The following is a 9,443-nucleotide window of genomic DNA, read 5'->3' on the forward strand; positions in this document are numbered from 1 at the left end:
ATGCTGCTAGAAGAGTGCTACTTGAGTTATTTGTCAGATCTGCTGCTCCATTTAGATATTTGTCATTTTTGCCATGATTATTGTGTGCATGATATGCCCATGAGCTCTACATATGTTTTGTTAAGGGTTTTGCCATCTTTCCAGAGGTGCAACCCATGTATTTTTGTGATGTGTGTGGTGACTAGCACAAGCTTGCAAAGTGAGGCACTTGGTAATGCTGATTTCAGGGACTTAGCATTTCCACTAAGTCCTTGATCTGTTCATTTCATGATGCCATATGTTCATGTTGTTTCCTAGTGATCCGTGCCTCTTTTGAGGATGATCAGTAAGGATGTTTTGTAATCTTGTAGTGCTCTATCCATCAATGTCTTTGTTTGCAATTATGGAGCAACCTAGCTTGAGTCAATCGAGCTCTACTTTTGCTGTTTCGTGAATCTGGGCAGATTGTCTACTTGTTAGCGATTTTGCCGAGGATGTTGTAGTTGATCCGTGCATGCCATGTTATTGTTCTTTCCATGTCTAGCTTGTATTTTGTGTATTCTTGTTGGGTGTATGCTTAGATTGTCATGCCTTGCTCTGTAGTGAGTGCATCGAGCTCGTTAACATGCCTACTTGATATCTGATTTGCATGCTCCAGTTTTTCACTAAGTCTGAGAGTCTGATTATGTTTTTGCCATGTTCACATGCCTGCAATTGTATTTTCTGATCCCTTTTGGCTCAAGGTCACTAAGGGACTTTTGTTAAGCTCTTTGAGTAGCTCCATGACATGCTTTACTTTGCCATGTTCAGGTCCTGTAGCATGTAGTTTTGTTGCTCCAAAGAGTGCTATCTGATCTGAAATTCCAGACAAGTGTTAATTTCACAAAGTCTGAAATCTGTTTGCCAAATGCATTTTTGCCATGCTTGTTTGAACCTGTTAATGGATGATTTGGCCGTAGCTGAGTGTTCATCTTTTGTTAAGCTTCATGAATGTATCCCTGCCATGTGTTTTGTTGCCATGTTTGAGTGCTGTAGCATGTTCATCTTGTTGCTTTTAGATGGCTACTTGTTGTAAATCGCAGAACGTGGTCATATTTGAATTGCTTGCCATTTCCACACCGTAACTCCGATTCCGATGATCTTTATATCGTTTTCAAGCGATTTCATCTCACCTTTCCAGTGGCACACTTGGATTTCCAAGTTGAGGCGAGGTTCAATCATTCCTTGTCAAATCATGCATATGCATCGCATACCGCATCCCGCATATCATACCTTGTTCATGTGTTGGTTGTTTACTATGTTGTGTGCTTCTTTTCCGGTGTTTGCTTCTTCAGGTTGGTTCCAATAACGTCGCGTTGTGAGGACCCGTTAGTCTACGTTCCGTTTGTCTTCTTCATGGACTCGTTCTTCTTCCTTGCGGGATTTCAGGCAAGATGATCATACCCTCGAAATCACTTCTATCTTTGCTTGCTAGTTGCTCGCTCTTTTGCTATGCCTATGCTGCGATACCTACCACTTGCTTATCATGCCTCCTATATTGTTGAACCAAGCCTCTAACCCACCTTGTCCTAGCAAACCGTTGTTTGGCTATGTTACCGCTTTGCTCAGCCCCTCTTATAGCGTTGTTAGTTGGAGGTGAAGATTAGAGTATGTTCCTTGTTGGAACATGGAGTTGTTGTTCCTTGTTGGAACTTGTTTACTTGTTGGGATATCACCATATATCTTATTTAATTAATGCATCTATATACTTGGTAAAGGGTGGAAGGCTCGGCCTTATGCCTAGTGTTTTGTTCCACTCTTGCCGCCCTAGTTTCCGTCATATCGGTGTTATGTTCCCGGATTTTGCGTTCCTTACGCGGTTGGGTAATGATGGGAACCCCTTGACAGTTCGCCTTGAGTAAAACTCTTCCAGCAATGCCCAACATTGGTCTTACCATTCGCCACATAGCCTTTTCTTTTCCCTTGGGGGTCGCGCGCCCAAGGGTCATCATTATTTTAACCCCCCCGGGCCAGTGCTCCTCTGAGTGTTGGTCCAACCGAGCGATGTTCGGGGCTACCAGGGGCAACTCTGGGATGGCCTACCCGACGTCTTGCTCATCTGGTGTGCCCTGAGAACGAGATATGTGCAGCTCCTATCGGGATTTGTCGGCACATCTGGGTGGTGTTGCTGGATTTGTTTTAACTTGTCGAAGTGTCTTGAAGAACCGGGATACCGAGTCTGATCGGAATGTCTCGGGAGGAGGTCTATTCCTTCGTTGACCATGAGAGCTTGTCATGGGCTAAGTTGGGACACCCCTGCAGGGATTTGAACTTTCGAAAGCCGTGCCCGCGGTTATGGGAAGATGGGAATTTGTTAATGTCCGGTTGTAGAAAACCTGAAGTTGACCTTAATTAAAATGCATCAACCGCGTGTGTAACCGTGATGGTCTCTTTCCGGCGGAGTCCGGGAAGTGAACACGGTGTTGGAGTTATGCTTGACGTAGGTTGTTCTAGGATCACTTCTTGATCATGCTTTTATCGACCGTGCTTTGCCTTCTCTTCTCGCTCTCATTTGCGTATGTTAGCCACCATATATGCTAGTCGCTTGCTGCAGCTCCACCTCATACCTTTTTACCTTACCCATAAGCTTAAATAGTCTTGATCGCGAGGGTGCGAGATTGCTGAGTCCCCGTGGCTCACAGATACTTCCAAAACCAGCTTGCAGGTGCTGATGAACCATGCAGATGCACAACCAAGCTCAGGAGGAGCTCGACGAAGATCTTGTCCTTTGTGTTGTTTCGTTCTAGTTGATCAGTAGTGGAGCCCAGTTGGGGTCGATCGGGGACCTTGTCGCATTTGGGGTTCTTCTTTTATTTTGGTTCCGTAGTCGGACCTTGATTGTACTTGGATGTTGTAATGCTTTATTCATGTAATTGTGTGAAGTGGCAATTGTAAGCCAACTATGTATCTTTTTCCCTTATGTATTACATGGGTTGTGTGAAGATTACCTCACTTGCGACATTGCTTTCAATGCGGTTATGCCTCTAAGTCGTGCTTCGACACGTGGGAGATATAGCCGCATCGAGGGCGTTACAGATGTTTAGTGGATTTTCAGGTACCTTCGTGGCACTTCCAATGCTTGTTTGAAATTCGGCAGAACTGGTGAGGGACTAGCTAGCTATGTGGATTCAGATTTTGCTTCCAGCGATTTGGACAAGAGGAGGTCCCTTACAGGCTATGTGTTCACAATTGGTGGTTGCACCGTGAGTTGGAGGGCAGCGTTTCAGCCAGTAGTTGCCCAGTCTACCACTAAAGCAGAATACATGGCTATTGCAGAAGCATGTAAAGAATCAGTTTGGCTGAAAGGTTTGTATCCTGACCTTTGTGGAGATAATTATTGCATTAACTTGTTTTGTGTCACTCAAAGTGACATATACCTGACTAAGGATCAGATGTTCCATGAGAGAACAAAGCACATTAATGTCAAATATCATTATGTCCGAGACATTGTTGAGTAAGGTAAACTGAGGGTATGCAGGATTAGTACTCATGATAATCCTGCTGATATGTTGACAAAGCCAGTTCCTGTTGCTAAGTTTGAGCTTTGCTCAGACTTAGTTGGTATAACTCATTAGCCCTAGTGGTTGTTTGGCGCCAAAAGTGTTTTCTTTGTTGTTCAGGGAGGAGGTTCTCATTCATGCTACATGATGGAATTTGTCTCAAGGTGGAGTTTGTTATGTTATGCTTCAAATTCAAGTATAAAGAGGGAGGCTAACTTCTGACGAGCGAGCGGAGCGAGGCCTGTCGTTGGTGTTATATATACCTCTTGTAAGCCGCTGCACAGGATAGTTGATTAGTTGCAAATCCCCGACGTTTGTAACCTACCCCAATATAGTGAAGTTTGGCTGGCTGGCGCCTGTGTTTTTCCCCTTCGTGTTGAAGGGGTTTTCCACGCTAAAATCTCATGTCCCTCGCTTGTTTTCGTTCTTTGTCGTTTTGATTGTGTGTCGTATCTCTAACACGATTGGTGTATGAGTTAGATGAGACTTTGTTAATCCTCAGAGAATTAGCAAATCCGACCTATAATACTCTCACACTTTAGTTTTATTTATGTTAGGTATTTATGTAGCACCTAATTGCGCATTTATTTTAACAAGATTACCTCAACAATGCATGGGGTATCATCTCTTATCCCATGTTGCTAGCCTATAATGGCCCAATCAGTTAGACAGTTCAATCCAGAAATGCAGGTCCCATTTGTACAAACTGATCCACAACTTCTGAAAACGCATCTGGGTAATGTAATGGAGAACAAACCAGTGTTGGACCATTGACCTAAAGAAAGAGAAACGAGACAGTAGGAATAATAGGTGGCATGTGCTCCCTTTGACAAACATCTTCATTGGTCTCATAGCCAATTATTATGAATTGGATAATATACACAAACTTCCATTGCATTATACCCCATTTTATGGTACACAAAATTATTGACCTGTCATGACCCTGCTGGACCATCTAGAGATGGTATCCTATGATCACTAAATCCCTACGGAAGGAAACAACATTTGTACCCAGAGAGCGTGCACCTAGCAAAACGACACACCCCCTTGCACTCACCTCAAAAGTGAATAAGGACACATACATAATTTCTACGGGTCCCCTAAAGTACACAAGGTTGCATTGTCAACATCGCACCGCTAGTGGGCCCGCCAAGTCGCCTGAGGCTAAACTATCCGTCCCGGTTGTTGAGTAGGCCCAGGGAACCTGAACTCGCTCGGGCCTGGACCTGGGCCTGGGTTTGGACCGGCCTGGTGAGAGCCATAAGTTTGGTGGGTGAGATGGGCTTCTTCGCATCGGCCCGCTCTGCATTCCCGGCCTTCCGCGCGTCGGGGCCGTCGTCGTGCCGGATGCCGCGTAGCAGCGCCGCCACGTCCTTGATGGTCGGCCGGTCCTCGGGGCGCGGGCTGGCGCAGAGCAGCGCGATGCCGAGGGCTTGCAGCATCTCCTGGACCTGCGTGTCCGGCCGGCCTTGCAGCCTCGCGTCCACGATCTCCGCCGGGTCGCGCTTCCGGCACAGGTGGTCGCGCACCCACTGCACCACGCTCTGCCCCTCGCCGAACGCCGGGTCCAGCGTGCGCCGCCCCGTGATCATCTCCAGCAGCACCACGCCGAAGCTGTACACGTCGCTCTTGGTTGTGATCTTGGTCATGCAGCCGTACTCTGCATCAAATCATGACGACAAATGTTAATCCGGTAGTACATCTGGAGAATGAATTTTAACTGAGTAGCAGAGTTGGAATTGCCGTGATTTTTTGAAGGGACGGCGGAATGCTTACCGGGAGCGATGTAGCCGTAGGATCCGGCGAACGGCGGAGGCGACGAGTTGGCGCCGTCATCGGCGACTCGTGCCAGGCCGAAGTCGGCGAGGCAAGCCTCGTAGCGGTCGCCGAGGAGGATGTTGTCGGCCTTGACGTCACGGTGGATGATCCCCGGCACGCAGTCGTGGTGGAGGTAAGCGAGGCCCTCGGCCACGCCCACGGCGATCGCGAGCCGCACCTCCCACTCCACGACGGCGGCGCCGGTCGCGCCCCCGTGCAGAAGGCCGCCGAGAGTGCCGTTCGGGAGGTAGTCGTAGAAGAGGAGTCGCGTCCGGCGGTTGGACGCCCATCCCAGCAGCCGGACGATGTTGCGGTGGCGCACCCGGGGCAGCACGCTGATCTCGCACGCGAACGCCTCCACGGACGCCTCGTCGCATGACTGGAATTTCTTCACGGCGACCGTGACGCCGGACGACGGGATGTTGGCACGGTACACCGCGCCGGACCACCCGTGTCCGATCACGTTCGCCGGAGTGAGGCTGCGGGCCACGTCGGCCACGCCGATGTCCAGCTTCTGGTACAGCGTCACGTCCCACGGCGGCGACATCTCAGCGTCCTTGTCCTCGCTGGCACGCTCGCCGCGCCGGCGCCACCCGAACAGGACGAGCACCGCGGCCACCAGGAGGACGACGAGGGCGGTGAGCAGCACGGCCATCGCGACACGGGCGGCGCGGCGTGCCTCGAGCTCACTGTCGCCGACGTCGCCAGAGCACCGCGAGAGACACAGCGCCTGGTTGCCCTCGACGTCGCCGGTCGGGAGCTTCGCGAAGAACGCCGTCTCTGGAAGCCGGCCGGAGAAGCTGTTGAAGGAGACGTTGAGCGCCACGAGGTTCTGGAGCGCGGACAGCGCCTGGAGATCGCCGGAGAGCTGGTTGTGTGACACGTCGAGCACCCCAAGCCTCACGAGCCCTGCGAACTCCGATGGCATCGAGCCGGAGAAGCTGTTGCAGCTGAGGTTAAGGGCGATCTCCAATCCCGGAATCTTGCCGATGCTCCCCGGAATGTGACCGGAGAGCGAGTTGCCGCCGACGTCTAGGAGCTGGAGGCGGGAGCACGAGCCGATCTCCGGTGGCATCGCTCCGGATAGCCGGTTGCCGCTGAGAATGAGCTTTGTCAACGAAGTGAGTAGGCCGATGTCGGACGGGAGCGCGCCGGAGATGTCATTGTAGGAGAGGTCGAGGTACTGGAGCGAGAGCAATTCCTTGAAGAGTCCTGCCGGCAGCATGCCGGCGATGGCATTGTCGTGGAGGTCGACGAACGTGAGGTTCCGGCATCCCGACAACTCCGTGGGGAGAGCACCGGACAGCCGGTTGGAGCCCAGGTCCAGGAAGCTGAGGCTCCCAAGCATGCCGATTTCCGGGGGTATCGCGCCGGCGATGTGGTTGCCGCTTGCCCGGAACCGGTCGAGGGACGTGCAATTGCCAATCTCCGCTGGCAACTGGCCGGAGAGTTCGTTGTTGATGAGGAGCAGCTTGGACAGCCGTGGAAGCTGGAAGAGCGACGGTGGGATCGGCCCGGTCAGAGCATTGGTCGACAGGTCGAGCGCCTCGAGGCTAGTGCACCGGCCGAGCTCCGGCGGGATGTTTCCGGTCAGCTGGTTGGCCCACAGGTAAAGCATGCGCAACGCCGGGAGGCCGCCAAGCTCGGCGGGGATGGCGCCCGTGATCTGGTTGTTGTCGAGCTCGAGGTCTGTGAGGTTGCTGCACCGGGCCAGCTCCGGCGGCACCGTGCCGGAGATCTTGTTCCCGCTGAGCTGCAACTCCTGCAGCGACAAGAGTTTCCCGAGCGACGCCGGGATGTGGCCGGTGAGCCCGTTGATCGACAGGTCGATCACCGCGAGCTCGCTGCACGAGCCGAGCTCCGGCGGGATGATGCCGACGAGCTGGTTCTGCCACAGCAGCAGGTTCTTGAGCTTCTTGAGCGCGCCGAGCTCCGCCGGGATGGACCCGGATAGCGCGTTCTCGTAGAGGTAGATGTTCTCCAGGCTGCTGCACCGGCCGAGCTCTCTGGGTATCGGGCCAGAGAGCAGCGCCGTGTAGATGGCCAGCGTGGTGAGGTTCTTGAGGCGGCCGAGGCTCGCAGGGAGCGGGCCGGTGATGCTGGTCTCGGCGAGGCCGACCATGGTGAGCCTGGAGCAGCTTCCAATCTCCGTGGGGAGCGCGCTGTGGAGGTTCTTGTTGCCGCCGCCGCGGAGCACCTCGAGGCTGGCCATGCGGCCAATGGCGGCCGGAATCCTGCCGCCGAGCTGGTTGTCGTAGACGATGAGCTCCCGGAGCGACGTGAGGTTGCCGATGGCGTCCGGGATGGCGCCCTCCAGCCGGTTGGAGTTGAGGTAGAGCGTCTCGAGCTTGCTCCCCGTCCGGCACAGCCCGGACGGTATCGACCCGGTGAGCGCATTGTTGCTGAGGTCAAGGTGCGCCAGCGCGGGCAGCGCGCCGAGCTCCGGCGGGATCGGGCCCGTCAGGTTCGTGCCGGTGAGGACGAGCCGGGTCAGCGTGGCGCCGACGGCGCCGGCCAGGTTGGCCGGGACGCCGCCGAGGAGGTCGACAAACTCCAGGCGCAGCTCGGTGACGCCGCCGTCGGCATTGCACGCCACGCCGGTCCACCGGCACGGCGAGGCGTCCGCGGCCTTCCAGTCCGCCAGCGCGCCAACCCCGTTGCGCAGCGTCGCCTTCCACGCGAGCAGCGCGGCGCCCTGCTCGTCCACGGCGGCGACGACGGCGCTGCCCACGCACAGCATGACAAGCGCGCAGCACCTGACGAGCGCCGCCGCCCACCATTTGCTCCGCCTACCCATGACAGCAACGCTAGCTTGTCTGCAGTCGTACCATGCAACTACCGAAGTACAAGTATATGCAAGAACATGAGTACAAGGTAGTAGTGGTAGCTAACTCTATAGAATTGTGTGGTCTAGAGGTGTTAATTGGAGCCAAATCTTGGTCTTGCTTATGTTGCAAGCCTAGCAGTAGTAACTAATTAATGGAGTGGCGAAGAGGTTTAGCATAAGTAGAGAGAGAGTGAGAGAGGGGGGGGAGGGGGAGGTTAAAGAGGAGAGAGTATTTGGGGTTGATGAGATGATGAAGCAATGGAGGAAGGCCACCTTTGTACCTGCAGAATCTCTGGATCCGAGGCAACAGTGCACACTACCACACCCTGTCCCTCTCCCGGTCTCTCCTTGGAAATTGTTCAACTTCAGATGCCTCTACTCCTGAATTATCACCGCCTTCAAAAAAAATTGTTCACAGTCACCATTGTGAGTGGCCATTGGTGGTTAAGTGTATTTAAATTTGTTACTACAGGCATCAGATCACCAACGTCTAATTGCTTTGCGATGCCAAGCTGGTGAACTAATTTTATTTTATTTTAACGGCGGTAACACCTTTGCTAGCAGCCAGGAGAAAGAAAAGATGGCATCTGGGTGGGCAGCTTCATCATGGAAAGGGTGTGTCTCAGCTCTCAAGGATGATAATATTGAATAACAAGCACTTCACAGCCTACAACTTGGATTGGTTACTACTTAACAGTTTGTGGTTAGGGACCTTGGTGTAATTTTGGGTTCTAAAGTGTGGCAATTGCAGTGCTAGTAGTGAGACCTGGGAAGAGCATCCACAGTCCAACAGTTTGAAATAAATTGAATTGGGGGTTCTTCCTCTACATGGATGGTACAAGTAAATCATCTCCCTATTTAAGTCTCCAAGAAATCCCTACACAAAGATTGGAGATTAAGTACACAAGGAGATACTACCACTACAGCAGTAACAAAAAGATTCTGAATAATGATTCCTGCGTGACATATATCTCTACTCTTAAAAAGTGAGTTGGTAGCCTCCCCTACATGGTTTATTTTCGCCTGATTTTTTTTCTTGTCACCTCCTACCACCCCTTTTCACTAGATTTTCTCCCTCCCATTAAAAACCAAATCCCATTAAAGAGAAAGATCATGTTTCATGCTTGCTTTGGTAATTAAGAATTTAAAAATAATACCATATATTTGAGATCACCTTCTAAAAGACAGACATAAGATTTTTCTCGATAACTTTAAAAAAATCAGATATGCCTTAATAATAAATCGCTAATCCCACGCACTATGTCATTTATTATTATCAT

The 9,443-nt window shown here is 51.9% G+C and overlaps 1 protein-coding gene across 1 annotated transcript; it reads right to left on the reverse strand.

Annotated features, from left to right (window-relative positions):
* Positions 1 to 4,394: 4,394 nt before the first annotated feature.
* On the reverse strand, positions 4,395 to 8,427 carry LOC125551850 (leucine-rich repeat receptor-like serine/threonine-protein kinase RGI4). Its single transcript, XM_048715223.1, has 2 exons — positions 5,295 to 8,427; positions 4,395 to 5,178 (listed from the first exon to the last, which is right to left on the reverse strand). Exons 1-2 carry the CDS (start codon positions 8,131 to 8,133, stop codon positions 4,688 to 4,690), a joined length of 3,330 nt encoding a protein of 1,109 aa, XP_048571180.1. The 5' UTR covers positions 8,134 to 8,427; the 3' UTR covers positions 4,395 to 4,687.
* Positions 8,428 to 9,443: the final 1,016 nt, after the last annotated feature.

This window comes from Triticum urartu, chromosome 1, assembly GCF_003073215.2.
Source record: "Triticum urartu cultivar G1812 chromosome 1, Tu2.1, whole genome shotgun sequence".
In the NCBI taxonomy this organism is placed as follows: domain Eukaryota; kingdom Viridiplantae; phylum Streptophyta; class Magnoliopsida; order Poales; family Poaceae; genus Triticum; species Triticum urartu.

What these genes read in the sequence shown, in the direction of transcription:
- LOC125551850 (XM_048715223.1), bottom strand. Translation starts at nt 8,133, where the DNA reads ATGGGTAGGCGGAGCAAATGGTGGGCGGCGGCGCTCGTCAGGTGCTGC. An exon ending in CTACGGCTACATCGCTCCCG is followed by an intron (nt 5,179 to 5,294) that starts GTAAGCATTCCG and finishes GATTTGATGCAG; the next exon opens with AGTACGGCTGCATGACCAAG.